The 16,038-nt window shown below is 41.8% G+C and overlaps 1 protein-coding gene across 1 annotated transcript; it reads left to right on the top strand.

Moving 5' to 3' along the window:
• Window positions 1-840: 840 nt before the first annotated feature.
• On the top strand, window positions 841-14,959 carry CYP2U1 (cytochrome P450 family 2 subfamily U member 1). Its single transcript, XM_079307329.1, has 5 exons — window positions 841-1,352; window positions 6,452-7,084; window positions 10,321-10,482; window positions 11,432-11,599; window positions 12,010-14,959. The coding sequence occupies exons 1-5, from the start codon at window positions 917-919 to the stop codon at window positions 12,186-12,188; spliced, it is 1,578 nt and encodes a 525-aa protein (XP_079163455.1). The 5' UTR covers window positions 841-916; the 3' UTR covers window positions 12,189-14,959.
• The last annotated feature ends 1,079 nt before the right edge of the window (window positions 14,960-16,038 follow it).

Raw genomic sequence — 16,038 nt, 5'->3', positions numbered from 1 at the left:
TCAGGAGTTTAAAAAATAGTCTGTTTAAAAACACCTGTTTTAATGGATAAGCACCTTTTATTCTGTGCAATTTTATATTTGGGGGATCATTTTAAAGAAGGAGCACTGCGGGCAAAACACGAATACTTTTCTCTTATTAGTGAGGGGATATCAAGAGCACTTGCTAAACCCACTGATGCTGCAGCAAATTATTGTGAAGACCAGACAGTGGCATTTTTCTAAGTCTAATTAACTCTTTAGGGTTTACATTTTATATTGTTGATCAGCTGGGAAAAGTGCACTAAGGTGTGCTATAGAGAGAGGGGGAAGTTTTATCCTCAAAACCAGTTCTGGGTGGGTTTTGGGAGACTGGGGTATTTACGTGTGTTTTGGGGGGTTTTTATTTGAGGAGAGCTACATGTTTTTTCCATTAGCATTTGAGTTCCCCTCTTTGAAGCCTCTCTGTGCTGTCCTGCATTTGCCAAGCAGGAAACCTGGAGCTGGGCCATGGTTCTAGGTTTGTCCTTGGCTCTGGAAACAGAAAGTTTCGGTGTATTGCCCCGCACTGCCGTATTTTTGTGTTTGGGAGCGGGGAAAAAGGGTCATCTGCATTTCCTTCCTTTCTAAACCGCTAAAAAAAAAAAAGAGGTATTTGCGTAAGGACCGTTTGGAAGCGAGTCCTGTGGGGGCGGAGATCACTTTCTGCTGGTGTTGGTTTTTCTACAGGAGCAGGACACGCGGCCTTGTGTTTAACCCTCCCTGCCCGGGGCTCCGTGTGGCCCGGCGCTTGCGGGGCGGTGTCGGGCCCGGCCCGCTCCCGCCCACAGCCCGGCGGGCCGGGTCAGGGCTGCGCCGGCCTCGCCTCCGCCCGCCCCCGCCATCTTAAACCGCTACGCGCCCGAGCGCGGCCAGCCAGGCGCTGCCGCTGCCCGCGGCCATGGCGGGCCCCAGCACGGACGCTTGGACCTGGCTGCTGCGGCCGCCCACGGCCACCGAGCTGCTGCTGGTGGCCCTGTGCTGGCTCGGCTGCTTCTGGCTGCTGCGGCGGCGGCCGGGGCTGTCGGGGCTGCCGCCGGGCCCCGCGCCCTGGCCGCTGGTGGGCAACTTCGCCTTCGCCCTGCTGCCGCCTCCGCTGCTGCGCAGGTGGGCGGTGGATGTGAAGGGCGACCGGCTCTCCCCTGCCTTCTCGCCCCACGTCTTTCTCACCGGCCTCACCAAGATGTACGGCAGCGTCTTCCGGCTCTTCGTGGGCAGCCGCCCATTCATCGTCCTCAACACCTTCGAGGCGGTGCGGGAGGCGCTGGTGCAGAAGGCGGAGGTGTTCAGCGACCGGCCCTCCGTGCCCATCGTCCTGATGATCACCCACCACAAGGGTAAGCGCCCGGGCCGCCCCAGTCCCGCTCGGGGAGCTGCCGCACGCCCGGCCAGGGCAGCGTGATGCTTGGAGCTGCTCGGGGTCGTGTCTGCTCTGCTGAAATTTATAAATAACTCCCACGGATTGTGGACTGAATTATTTAATTGCTTTCTATCCCTCGCCCTGCTTCCCTCTCAGAGGGAAACTCGCCGTGCCTGGAGAGGAGCAGCATCCTCGCGAGGTTGCAGTGCTGAGCATCTCTGGGAGACCGGAGTGCCTGAGCGCTTTATTTCTGTGCTGAGGAGCTGCTGGGGTAGCTGGGGGGGTTTGGACTGGAGAAGAGGAGCCTTATCTCTCTCTACAACTGCCCGAAAAGAGCTTGAAGCCGCGGGGGTGTGGGTCTTATTACCCTTGTATCCTGGGTGATAAGGGACGGGACAAGAGGGAACGGCCAAGGGAAGTTTAGGTTGGGCATTAAGAGGAATTTCTTCACAGAAAGGGTGGTTTGGCAGTGGAATACACTGCGCAGGGAGATGGTGGAATCACCGTCCCTGGAGGTATTTATGGAAAGGCTGGATGTGGCACTCATCGCTTTGGTCCCATTGGCAAGGTGGTGCTCAGCCATGGGCTGGAATCAATCTTTTCCAGTCTTATTGTTTCTGTGTCTGGCATTTGTGCAGGGGTTTAGGGCACAGCTGGTCTGTCACCTGGGACCTTTCTGATTTTGGCTGTGTGAGGGCAAGAAATGTGGAGTGCTTGGGCAGTGGTAGGAAACTGAGCACTCCCCCAGTTCTTACTAAGGTGGCGGTGGCAGAGATCAGGCTTCTGTGGAGCCCTGTGGCTGCACAGTCCACACTGCCTGCGTGCAAGCTGCTGCTGCTGAGATATTTGCAAATGTGTTATTCTGCTTGTCAGAACTTCCTGAGCATATTTGGATTTGGTTGTCTTTTTTTTTCTTTTTAAGAGTCCGAAGGACAGTTACTAGCTTTTGCAGGAAAAAGGCATGAAGAGTTTAAACACATGCTGGCAATACTGCAGGTAGAATTTCTTCATGTTTAGGTTTTAGGTCATTACTGATTTCAGTGTTTATGGACATATACTTACCCTTTTTCAGTTTAGGAGGTGTGCCCCGGAAGGCTTGTTAGTGTGCTAGCTTGTTGTGAAACTTAGTTGTTTTTTTTTTCCAAGGCTAGGGGAAAACATTTATATCTTTTTTTTTTTGTTTTTTGGGTTTTTTTTCCTATAGCAAAATTTCTCTGGCAAAGGGAAGAAGAAAGGGACCTAGATCATGTTTATTAAAATACTACCAGGTACTATCGCTGAAATCAGTTTAAAGAATAAAAAAATAAATGATGGATTGTGTTGATTTAATAATATTGTTCCAAGACAGATCTTACTGGCACCTTGTTATCATGCATGAGTATTTTTAGGTACAGTGTTTCAGCAAGAACTGGAGTAGGAAAGGGGAAGAGGAGTTAGATAATTTTAGCTGTGCTATGAATGCCTCATGTTCAGGCTCATGGTAGATTTCTTTTTCCTTGAATGCAGTGAGTGTCAAATGTTTCTTGTTTTCTGTCAGACTTTTTTGAATATGGTGAAGCAAAGAGTAGCTTGGGCAGTTAGCAGCTTCCACCAGTGGTGCTCCAGGAGAGTTGGAGGTACCAGGAACCCGTTGTCCATAGCCAGAGCAGGCTTCAACTCACCCCAGGGATGGTGCCTGTCTATGTTGTGCTGGGGCAGGGACATTGTGTTGCTCTAGGTTTGGTTTTATCTTCAGAGTCTCCATAGCTGTGCTCAGGCATGAGGACTGCAGCATCGAGGCTGCCCAGTGTTCCATCAGACATGCCCAGCTGCCCCACAGAGCTCACATTAGCAGCATGCTGGATTGCACAGATGTAGGATATTGTAGAGTGAACCACAGGGACAGTGTGTTCTGAGTGCACAAAGGGAGAATTGGGCCACTGCCCCCTGCAAATTGGTTCTCCAAATGCCAGTGCAAGTTACAGATGCTGGTTTGGGTTTAGTGGTGGCATGAGGAGATGACTGACCTCTGCAATGTTGTGTTTTTGCTAGCGGGTGTTGCTTTTTTTATGTGTGGTTCATAGGGGAGGTAGATGGGTTACAGCTCTCAAACTGGAGGCCTCTTAAGATTGGTTTGGGGGATAATTTCAGGAGTTTGTGGGTAAGATGTTGCTGCAGGTCAGAACAGTGGCAGTTGTGTTAGTATTTATTAGGAAAGGAAGCAATAAAGGCAGGATGATGGGTGACTTCAGATCTGCCACTCACAGTTTGGGTACTACAGCTCTGGGAGGTTTAGAGTCCATTTTAGTCTGCATGTCCTTGGGTTCTTTGGGTTCCTTTGTTCTGTAAGTGAGCTATTGTGGTATGAACTTACAGAGCTGTTTTCTTGTAAGCTACATTTGCTGGTGTAGTTTTCTCTTTACCTTGAGCTGCCCTGCCAGGTATGGTATGGAGGAAAGAGGGGCTTACCTCAGCTGTTTGGCTCTATTGCATGTAAGATGCAAATAAAATAATTGTATCTGGGGAAGAGCAGGTAGAAGAATCAGAAATGGCAAGTAGTACATTTCAGCAACTTGATTAACAAGTTTGGGAGGCCTTCTTGGCTGGATAGAAAGTGTTATAAGAGCTTAAGGGAGAAGGTAGTAGTCAATTCTTAATTCTTAATTGATCATCACGTATGTCTGCAGCAATGGAAATAATAGACTGGGGAGAAGCAAGACATTTCTGTGGTCTAATTTTAGTATTTTAGTTCTTTGTATTCTATAGCTGTGAGGGGTAGCAAAGACTGAATCTGCAGAGTTCATGGAGTCTAAGTGGTTTGTCTGCCTTTATAGCCCTGCCCTGTGCATATCCACAGGTGGACTTCTGACAATACAGAGTTTGAATGTTACCAAATGTCATGACTGCTGTGTTTGTCAATGTTCCCAGTACTGTAGCAGCACGAGAGCTAGCAGTAAAAAATGGGGGGGGGGATAGAGAAGAGTAAGTAAGCCTTTGCCAGAACTTGCTTGTTGTGAAGAATCGAATTTTTTTCATGTAAAAAAGGAGGGATAAAATGAACTCTCAAGGTTTTGTGAGTTTGTAAGTTGTATTGAAAGGGTTTCATTATCAGCTCATAGAAATTAGGCCTCTATAGTGAGCATGAAGTCCTGGTTATTATTGCTTCAGAATTTATTATTGTATGTCCTTCAGGTTTTTGTTGTTGTTTGTTTAGCTTTAATTTGTTTGCAGGGGAGGTTGTTTTTGTTGGTGGAGGGTTTTTTTTAAGTATAGAGATGTCTATTCTGAGTAACTTGGCTTTTTAGGGCAGGCAGATTTTCTTTGAAATCAGCAAAGAACTATTCCATTATTGTAGCTTGGTAAGGATGCAGTTGAGAGTTTGCTATCTTCTCTTACCTCTGTTGTTCTATCTTTATGCTCTGCTTCCATGATCTGTCTCCCATGTCATTCTTTCCCAATGTACAAATCAGTTATTAGTATTCTGCAGCAGTTGGGGTCTGGGGACACCCATGCTCTCTGCAGGACTGCTGGAGAGGCTCACTGGGTGTGAGGAGGTGTGTTGTTGTTGCTGTTAGCTTTTCTGTGGGCCTAGCTGAGTCTCTTTTACGTTCAAGACAATAGGTTTGTTTTCTTTTATGAAAGTATTTGGATCCTAAAACTAATTTTCCTAACAACAAAAAAAAAGGGAAGAGATTATGGATGCATAGCCTGTTTTGGAGAGGTTTGTTGTGGGGTAGAAATAGTGATAACTTTGTTTTGTTCCAAGAAGTTAATGTTTCTTTCACAACCCAGCCACAAACGCTGGAAGCCCAAGTTGGTTCTTGGCCAAATTCAGCTCCCAATACTCCTGTTTTTTCACTTAACCTACTTGAGACTCCAGTGCTAACAGGAAACAGTTGAGAGAGGGAATCTGGAAAGCTTTTAGTTCTGTTTTTGAAGGGCCAGGAAGTAGGCATTTGGATAGATTGCCTGAGGAATGTCTTCATGCAGAGAAGATGAAATTCAGATGATTCTGAGCTTGTCCTGATTCTTCCTAATGTTCTTGTTTAGGACATTTGAGGCTAGGTCATGTGTTTGTATTCTTTTAGCATTAAGGGCTAGGAACATTAATTTGTAATAGAAATGTTAGTAATGTTAAGTATTGAAACATGGTGCATCCTCTAATATTTATGTACTACTTCTATTTTCTTATGGCCATTTCTCCTTTTAAATTCAACGTTAAGGTTTGCAGTTGACAGAAGAATTGATGTTCCTTTTAAAAAGTAGCTTTTTGTTTCCAGAAAAAAAAAAGAAAATTTGGTATCATTTTACTAGAAGAACAAATGCAGAACTAGGTCATGTTTGATGACTAAACTTTCTCAGGTTAACCATGGAGTACATTAGAAATCACAGGTTGTGTATTTGTTACCCTGTGGTGTCTTTGGTGTGGTCTTTTAGTTCAGCCCAAGGGATGTTTCTGTTTGAAAGTGAGTAATAGAGATTTCATTTGTGTTTCATAATGACACAATCATGCAGAACAAGTGCCTAAGGGCATCAAAACTGTGGAGATGCAAATCAAGCAGGGTTTTGCCAAGTGTCTCTGAACCTGTCTTCACCCTCCCAGTTTTCTTGCAGTGTGAGTATCCTGTATTTTTATTATAACTTAAAGATAAAGCTCACTTGTAATAGACACACTTGCAAAAAGTATTGAGAAGTTTGTATAACACGAAGGCGAAAAAATGCAGATCAGTTGATATTTTAATGTCTTCTGTTATGCCTTGCTGAAGAAGATCATGTCTCAGGACATTGGGAAAAAAGGCTTTATCTAACATTTGTCCCAGACTAACTGTTCCCTCTTCTCCATCTATTTGTGTCTTGCAAAATCTAATGAAGCTAGTGATGTTAATTGAATATTCATTTCAGTGATGAGGAGCAGGAGGGACAGGATTTCCAAAAGCTATAAGAACTGTGTTTTTCCTTTAGCTCCTAGACAGGTGCTTGGGAGAGATTTGCTGTGTGTCATTTTCTTCTCTTCTGGCTCTTGGGTTGCAGGCATGTCTAACTATTTCTAATTGGAAATTGGGCATTTTGGTTTCAGTCTTTCCCTTTTTCTTCCAGGTGTTATTTTTGCACCTTATGGCCCTGTCTGGAAGCAACAGAGGAAATTCTCTCTGTCAACACTGCGTCATTTTGGAGTAGGGAGACACAGCTTAGAGCCTAAAATCATTGAGGAGCTGAACTTTATAAAGGAGGAAATGCTGAGGCATGGAAAGGAGTCATTTAATCCCTTCCCGATCATTCGCAATGCAGTGTCCAATGTGATCTGCTCCATGGCCTTTGGCAAGCGTTTCAACTACGAGGATGATGAGTTCAAGACCATGCTGAAGAACATGGCCCGTGCCCTGGAGCTGAGCGTGAACAGCTACATGATCCTGGTCAACATCTGCCCTTGGCTCTACTACCTTCCCTTCGGCCCTTTCCGGGAGCTTCGGCAAACCGAGTTGGACATCACTGCCTTTCTCAAGAAAATAATTGCCCAGCACAGGGACACGCTGGATGCAGCAAATCCTAGGGACTTCATTGACATGTACTTCATCCATGCAGAAGAGGAGAAGGACAACAAGGAGAGCAGTTTTAATGATGATTACCTGTTCTTCATCATTGGGGATCTCTTCATTGCGGGCACAGATACTACTTCCAACACATTGCTGTGGTGCCTACTCTACATGTCTCTTTACCCTGAAGTCCAAGGTGAGATTATTTTTATTCTAGGTGATTTATTCCAGACTGTAAAGCTCCAGATGGATGCTCAGAAACAGAAGCAAACAGCGACAGTGAATAAATCACTTGGAGTACCAATGGTTCATGTTGTATGTATGATTTGAAAGGCTGGTATGTAATCAGACATCTTCTATCCTGCTGTTCTGTGATGATTTCTGAGTTAGTACTAATGGCCCTTTAGTCTGTGAATTTCTTCTGTCTTGGGACAACTTTATCTTTCCCAAGCAATTCCAGGCAGCTTTAGCATGTTTGAAAACCTTTGTCAGTTGTGGCATTCCAGGCATATAGAAATGACATAAGTTTGACATAAGGCATGTGAAGACCATAGCACTAAGGTCTACTTTTATGGCTGCCTGAGCAGGGAGGTTCTTGAGCCTGGCAACAGAGTCTGGGGAAGTAGAACACTCCCTGCTGTAGAGGAAGATCAAATCAGAGACAGCTTAAACAAAGTGGACTTGCAGAAATGCACAGCATCAGCTGCCAGTGTCATTAGAGGCCGTCTCCCCATCAGTCTTGAGTGCTCAGGGCAGTTGGGTAAATTGCTGATGATGAGGGGTGGGGGGGACACCTGGAACATGTGACCACAGGAGAGGGGCAGAACAATTTGGGCTTGTTCAGCTTTAGGGAAGGATGACTGAGGGGAAGCCTTATGCTGTCTACACCTGTCTGATCAAAAGATGCTAAGAAGATGGAGGCAGTCTACCCTGAGGTGTGCAGTGAAGAGAAGGGAAGCAGTGAAAACAACAAGAAAATTCTGATCAGATACTAGGAAAAAAAATTGCCCTGTGAACATGGCAAAGGAGTGACACAGATTGCCCTGAGAATTAACAGAATCTCCAGTTTTGGAATTTTTCTAAACTAAGTGGGTCATGACCGGTAGTTGCCTCATCTACCCCAAATTGGTTCTGTTTGGAAAAATCTCTTTAAATATGTCAAGATCATAGTTTATTGCACAAAGTCAACCAAACTGTTGTCCAAACATTACAAAATAGGGCACCAGCTCAGTACATGGGAGAGAGAGTTCACTGGGGACAAATGTAAAGTAAGCTTTTATTGTGTTTTATTCTTCTGTTTTTAATGTTGTGTGTTATCACACAACATCACACTTGGCTTGATATGCAGTTACATGGATTAGATATATTCTAAATTACACAAATGGAATCCAGAAGAGTTCATGTTTTTAACCTTTTTTCCTTTTGCCTGGTACTATATGTATATGTGCTAGTCAATTTTCACTTTTCTGCTGATCTCTAACAGTTTTATTACCTCTCTCTGACTTCCCCTTACACTGTGACTCTTGTCAAGTAATCTAAATATGCTTAGTAGTCCAGACTGTATCACTTTTAGTATTCCATTCATTATATCCTGATTGCCTTGGAATTAGGTATAGGCCCCCTTTTTTTTTTTGTTGTTCCTAATTACATTTCTCTTAAATGTCTTTCCTCCCTAGAGAAAATGTCTAAATTGTGTATCTTTTAGTTGCTTGCAGACATGGAAAGGCAAACTAAGGGCTATCAGAGGCAAAAAAAAAAGTATTTTTCTCTTTGGAAAACAGTTTTGCTTTTTACACGGAAATAGAGAATGATGTGGATGGACAATATGGTGAAGCCATGGGAAGTATTTAGTTTGTTCTGTTCCCTGGCTTTGTTTTAGTCCTTGACTTCTGAAGATCTGTGACATTCTTAAAAATACCAAAAGTGGTGGTTCAAATAACGTGCTATTGCAGAGACTGCTGGAGTTTACATTTTGCAGGTGGTCATGTGAGCAGCTTCTCTCTGTATAGTTCCTCATATTTTTAGAAACTGAACAAATTAGCTGTTCAGGATAAAGCACTGGTGTGATATTTGGTGTGAGACAGTCTCCTTAATTTTTAAATTTATTTTATATATTGAAAGCTTTATTTATTTGTTTAGATTACTGTGCATGTGCATGCCTGAATATAGGGCTATGATATGTCCCTAATAAAAGCAGGAAACCCCCACTAAGAAAGTCCTGGGGAGCCGCCCCTTCAGCACTTCTTTTGCTGTTTTTTGTCGTTTTTAATGTTCCTCATGCATGATCTGCTGGGGCAAACCCAGTAGGTGGCAGCAGCAGCTCGTTAGATACAGTTATCGTTAGATACAGTTCAGGCAGCACTTGGTGATGCTGCTCGGGGAAACTGGGACAGCTGTTTTGCATTGAGCTTTTATTTAGTCTTGTGTCAGTGCTAAGGAGAGAAAAGAGCAAAAACTGTCACCTGTATCAGCAGCCTGGTTGGAAAAGGCAAGTAGAACAACCACAAAGTATGTAGGATATAAAGGGTAAAAAATGAAAACTGACTTTCATTATTTTTGATTAAAGGTTAGTTTTGAGGTCTCCTCTTTCAATATTGGCTTTTGTGGTGTAGCCAGATTTTAAGTTACCTGCAAGAAGAGGCACATTATCCTGTATGTACTTAGGTGAAGCAAATCCTGAATTTTGGAAACTTCTGTGAAGACAATTCTTGTGTGATGAACCTTCAGTGAAGTGAAAGGGGCAAGGAAATAAATTTATATTTTTTGCCTGCCATGAATGAGAAAGTAGATAAGTTCATGATCTTTTTTTTTTCTTCTTTTTTTGTCTTTGCAGAAGGGCTGTGTGGGAAAGGAGCATCTGCTGCTGCCTCTGGGGGAAATGGGGAATAGCTCAGTTTAGGTTCTGTGAATAGGAAGTAGAGAATGGCAAGAACAAGTTAAATGGTTGGAGTGCTTGCAGAAACACAACCAGAATTCCTGCTCCAGAATGAAGTATCTGAAGCAGCTGCATGAAAAATTTTCCCATCTTTTCATGCTCGGACGTTTAAGTTTTTAATTGCAGAGCAGAAACTTCATGTTTCCATCATTCAAGTTACTGTATCATTAAACTCCTACAGTAAGATTAGAATACATTTGAAGTAGCAACAGGACTTTTCCTGTACTTTTCCAATATGAAGTGCAAGCAATGTCTGTCATCTTAGTAGCTTTACTCTTGAATGTTGTCGAGATTGTGCTTGGTCGTTTTCTTCTTAGCTGGGTCTGTTCCTAAGGCTAATGTTGGCTTAGCTGTTTCAGCTAGGAATCACATCTTGAAGTAATTTTTGAGAGATCTATGTAAGCAGTAAAGCAAGCATGGTCAGATGAAATTGAGTTGATGTCCTCTCACATATTATGTTTTTTGACTTCTTTATTTTTCTTGCTCCTTTTGAATAGAGAAAGTTCATGCAGAAATTGAAGCAGTTCTAGGACGTGACAAAGTTCCCTCTCTTGCTCACAAGGCTCAAATGCCCTTCACAGAGGCAACCATTATGGAAGTGCAGAGGATGACTGCAGTTGTTCCCCTTTCTATTCCTCGCATGGCCTCAGAAACTGCTGGTAAGCATTTCTAGAGACTTGTTACTTCAGCATTTCTCTGGGGTGAAGATCTGATAGGACATACAGTGATAATTTGCAGAGACCTCATTTACGTATTAGACCTGTTAAACAAATATGTAAAATGCCCTTTCTAGGGAGCAGGAGGCCTTGACATAGTTCTCTACGTAAGCAGCATGTCTGACCTGACATTCAGCAGTTTTCCTAATCTCCAGTGATTTCTTCTCAGGGGTCAGCTTGTATTCACTTATGTATTTAGTCATGGTTGGCAGCTTAGACTCCACCTTTGAATCTGGAACAGCAGACCTGTTTTTGGTATTCTGACACAGAGGTCTGAAAACATAATTAATTGATTTGCTAAAGGCTTATACCATTGATCTCCGTATGTGCAGAAAATGTTAAGAAATATCCTGTTTCAACTCATCAATGTGTTTTCATAAACATAGCTGAGCACTGGTGAAAATCAGTGTGAGAGAGCAATGCTTGGCTTTTAAACCTATTTCTGAATTGATCTGCTTTTTAAAATGTTTCAATTTGCAGGACGGTGAGTTGCAACAAGCTGAAATGAGACTAGTCATTTCACAACCCTTGTGTCACAACAGTTCAAAATCTGTGCTTTGACTGTGGTAGGACTCTGACAGCACAGGAGCAGGAGAAAACTGGGTCACAGCATTGGGGTGCTGCAGAGTGCATTCCTGACAATTGCTGTTTCCTTCTCTCTGCAGAAGCTGCTGTTGTAGCTTGGTGTCTTTCCAGCTGCTCAGGCTTGTGTGAATCTGACTCAATCAGGGTAGCAGAGATCATCTTTGCCTGCAGCTTTTGCTACATTTGCAGCCCACAGCTAGGGATCCATACAAATTTTTGTGACATCCTCTTGTTGTCTTTTTACTGGCATTTTCCCCATGTTTCCTTCTAGCAAGTTGTCACATCTCTGTCTCTACTTTTATCAAAGTGCTCCAGGGATATACAATTCCTAAGGGGAGTGTGATTGTGCCCAACCTGTGGTCAGTACACAGAGATCCTAATATTTGGGAGAAACCAGATGAATTTCAACCATCAAGATTTCTGGATGAAAATGGCCATCTGATAAAGAAAGAGTCATTCATTCCTTTTGGAATGGGTAAGATAATCCACATGGAGTCATTAGCTGGGTGGGTGGTGGTGTTTCAAGTGTAGGGCCTTGGGGGTGAGGGATGTTAGTGTTGCACATAGGACCAATTATAGAAGTAGATTTATTATCATAGTTGGTAGCTTGCAAAATGGTTTGGGTTTCTAAATAGCCAGTCACCAGACAGAAATTATGAATTGTCCTTTGATAATACTTCTGCTGTGGATATAAATATTGTAAATATGAACTAGTACAGATGAGCAAGGCTTAGACTCAAATACAGGGGCTCAGAGCTTTGTTGTTCATGGCTTAATGGTAGTTTGAGCCTTTTTTGGACTATGGTAGCACAGGAATTTCATATGTTTTAACAAATAGGTCAACTGTATAAAGCCAGTAATACCTCTCTTCTAACTGTTCTTTAGGTAAACGGGTGTGCATGGGAGAACAGTTGGCAAAAATGGAGCTCTTCTTGATTTTTTCAAGTCTTATGCAAAGCTTTACCTTTATGTACCCTGAAAATGCTGCAAAACCATCCATGGAGGGAAGGTTTGGTCTGACTTTAGCTCCATGTCCATTCAATATAATAGCTTTGAAGAAATGATACAACATGAAAAAAAGATTAAGCAAGGAAATATTGCAGTTTTAAAATACAGCTCTTTCCTTTTTATTATTTCCAGCTTATTTTGTTACTTTCTTTACAGAAAAAAAACCAAAACAAAACAAGAACTGCACATGCTTTCCTAGTCAGTGATAATGATCCATTTAGACTTCTGGAAAGAAATTTTTTTTGTCTGTTGTTGCATTCCACAAATGAACTGACAGCATAGTTTTAAATTTGATACTAAAACTTGGTGGGCTTAACTTCTGTCTATTACTGTCAGTTTGTCAAATGTTGATTATGGGAAAATGGTCCAAAACGTTTGTTACTGTTCTGACAAATAGTTATTGTAAAAGATTGTGAAAGTAGCACATAAACATTTCATTTACCAAAGGAGTGAAGCACATCATGTAATATTAAAAGTATTAATGAATAAGAGATTGTTAGCATTTTCTGTGAAAAGAAAGATTGTAACTGAGCTTAAATAATTATGTATACTTTTTGAAAATTACCAAATGACATTACTTTTAACCTTGGAGGATTCTTTTTTGCAAGTAACTTATATGTGTAGTAGATTGGATACAAACATGCTTGAGATTCAGGGCTCACTAAAAAAAAGCAGGTACCAAGTCTGAAAAGCCAAGATTTGAGGCCAATGAATCCTTGAATATGCCCTATTCTCCACATGAAATGAAGGTGCAGCATCTGGATGCAGATGTTTTATCTCAGAATACAAATGAGCAAAATTCTCTAACAAGAAACAGCAGAACTCTCTTCTCTCTGGTGCCAAACATATTCAAGACATCTGTGCTGACTCTTGACATTCATTGTTTCCCTCATGGCAGCAGTGGCTGCAGGCTGGATGGGACCAGCAGCTGCTTACTGGGGAAAACACTACATGTGTAGTCCTGAAGATGAAGCTGGCACTCAGGTTTTTCATCCATAGGCACTGTGGACATTACTGCCACAACTTCTGGCTTTGAGAACTGGAGTCTTCAAGTATGGCATCACTACAGCAGTACAGGTGAAGCCTTATACCTTTACCATGGAGCAGGAGGAAGCTGGAAAAGTTGAGGTTTGAATATAATGGTCTCTCTTTGTTATCTTCCATAGAGAGTAAAAACATGTGTAGTTCATACAGTTTGAGTGTATCTGTAGCTTACTTTTCTCACATACAGAGTCTTAGTGCTGTTAACCACTGTCAGAGCAGCTGCCAAGGAAACCTCATGCTGATTGTTTCAGAACAGGGCATTCTGTCTTGCCTTGTATTTCAAACATGGAAAGTGATCATTTGGGGGAATATGTAACAACTAACCTTTAAATAGTAGTTCTTAATCATTCTTCAGTCTCTTTACACTATTTTTGATATATCAGAATTTCATATCATATGAATTAAGTTCTTATATACTCTTCTAAAGATTTTTTTTCTCCTCACTGGAGATCTAGTGAATACCCAGAGCCCTCCTAATGTCAAGTTTACAAGACTGGAATGTGAATTTGAATGTAATTTAGAATTGGGTATTCCATAGCTGCAAACGAAACCTAAATTGTAAAAGAAGAGACAACTTTTCAGCTTTAAATTAATGTCTGGTTTTGTCACTTTTAACCTTGAAGTTTTAAAAGCCAGGTAGTGCCTAACAAAGACTGCAAGATAGTTATTTTGCATTTGAATTAAGGTTTTCTGTTACCTGTTTTGAATAACAGAGTGCCTTAATTTCTGGATTATGTATTTGGTTGGTCAGGTATCCCACTGTTTGAAAACTTTCAATTCTTAATTAGGTTGACTTCAGACTATGTAGGCTTGTGGATTTGGGTTTTTTTGGGGTTTTTTTTTTTTGTAGTTTTTGAAAACTTAGTACAATAAAAAGTTGAGTTTGGTACCAGTGAACTTGCTCTAAAATGATAGTACTGGTGAATTAAGCACTTTATTTAATTTAATTCTGTATTTTCCAATGAATATGTAGATTCTGTAGAGTTCGGATTTTTGTCTGGAAATCCTAAAATTATGCTTAATTGAGAAGCTAAAATTAAGTGCTGATAATATTTATCTTTCTTTTGAAATGCCTCTTTAAACAACATAATGATGTTGGTGTGCAACTAGTCACTTGTACAAAATACCTGTCCTTTTAATCAATGAGGACACATTTGAAAAGCACTTTAGTATTTTTTTACAGATTTTGAAGAAGATGCAATTCATATAATCCCCTGCTGTGTGAAACTGTACATTCTTGTGCTTGTTTTGCCTGCTGAGTTTAGTTTAAAATGTCACCTTTGAAAATCAGCCTTCTGCAAATACTGCATGGAGAATGTGGTTTTTGGTGGTACCTGTAATCAAATGCTGCAATGTGCAACAAGCTAAAATTACTGATGAGATGTTCCAACCACTTCAAGGTGTGCTAGAATACAGGGTGCTGTTGGAAATAACAATAAAAACCTGCCTTTCATACTTTCCAGGTGCACTGAAATTTTTACAGGATACCATAAAAGTAGCTAAACAATAACATAAAAGCAGCAAAATCTGTGGTTTTCAAAGTGTGTTGCCATCTTTAGTAAACTGTAAAGAGTGGTAGCAGATTTGGTTTGTTTTTGTAAATGTATCCTCCCCCTCTCCTTTTTTTAGCAGAGGATGCATCTTAAATGCCTTGTTGAAAAATGTACATTCAGATAAGTGGGTGACTGTTCCTGAATGCTGAAAATATCTTTACTTCTAAAATTACTTTGCTTCAATGTATTTTTATTTTGAATAAAGTAATTCCCATGTAAATGTTTCACAACTTTGCATCGTCATTTCAATGAGTTCCACTTACTGACTAAACTTGTGGTGTTTGGTATCTTACATCTTGCAGAAAAAGCTTCTGAGTGAGAAAATGTTAAACATGCTTTGGATGAGGAATGAAGGAGGTGGGGAAACAAAATGAAAATAGGAAAAGTCATGTGTGTTAGGATCAAATTTTTTAAAAATACTGTTACCCAGAATAAAAGAAGAGGGAAAGGTAGGTATGGGGAAAAGAAAAGAGCAAATTAATTGTCTGCAGGAGGAGATGTGCAGTCTGCAGGAAAGAAAACCTGGGCAGAAGTTGAGCTGTAGTTTCTTTGGACTTCTGGCATCAAGGAAGGCAGAGGGCAAAGAGGGAAAGGGGTGCCAAGGTTTAGCCTGGGGAAGAGAGGGCAGAGAGTCCCCAAAGGGTCTCAGGGGAAAGGGAAGGGAGGGGCTGAGCAGGAGTCAGCTGAAGTGTTTGTGGGGAAGGGGTGGATATCAGCACTGGTTTTATCCAGGAGCTAGACACTCAGCTGTAGGTGGAAGTCTTGTGTCTTATGTGCTGGAGTTAGGTTGCAGGTTACTTGGCATGGGGTTTTTCTGGGGGGGGGGGGAGGGGGGTGGGGGTGGAGGGTGAGGTTGGGTTTATTTATTGGTTTGGTTTGGTTTTGTTTTTTTAAGAGAGATTCATGAATTACCACTTAGGTGTCATTTATATATACAAAGATCATTAAGGATGAGTCTCCGGGTAAAGCTGTTTCCACAGCCACTTCCTGCTCCTTCCTAATCCAGGTGGTTTTTTTTGTAGCAGGTTTGTGGTACAAAGTGCAGATATGAGAATACAAGACTTTATTTGAATAAAACAAGCTGCTTAATGTTTACCCCAGTGCTGACTCAAGTAGTAATTGCTGTGTTGTCAGCTGCTGCTGTTGCTGACTTCAAGTGCAGGTCTTTCTGATGATAAGTGAATTAAATGGAAAATCAGGGCAATCTGTACCTGATACGATTCAACTGTTAGTGTTTATAATGGAAGAATATTTTTTGTTGTTGTTTCATTGTATTTGTTATTGTATATCTTGTGTTAGACTGGAAATA

Source organism: Erithacus rubecula, assembly GCF_903797595.1.
Source record: "Erithacus rubecula genome assembly, chromosome: 5".
In the NCBI taxonomy this organism is placed as follows: Eukaryota; Metazoa; Chordata; class Aves; order Passeriformes; family Muscicapidae; genus Erithacus; species Erithacus rubecula.
The sequence above is the reverse complement of the archived record's forward strand: the minus strand, read 5'-3'. Positions and strand labels throughout refer to the sequence as shown.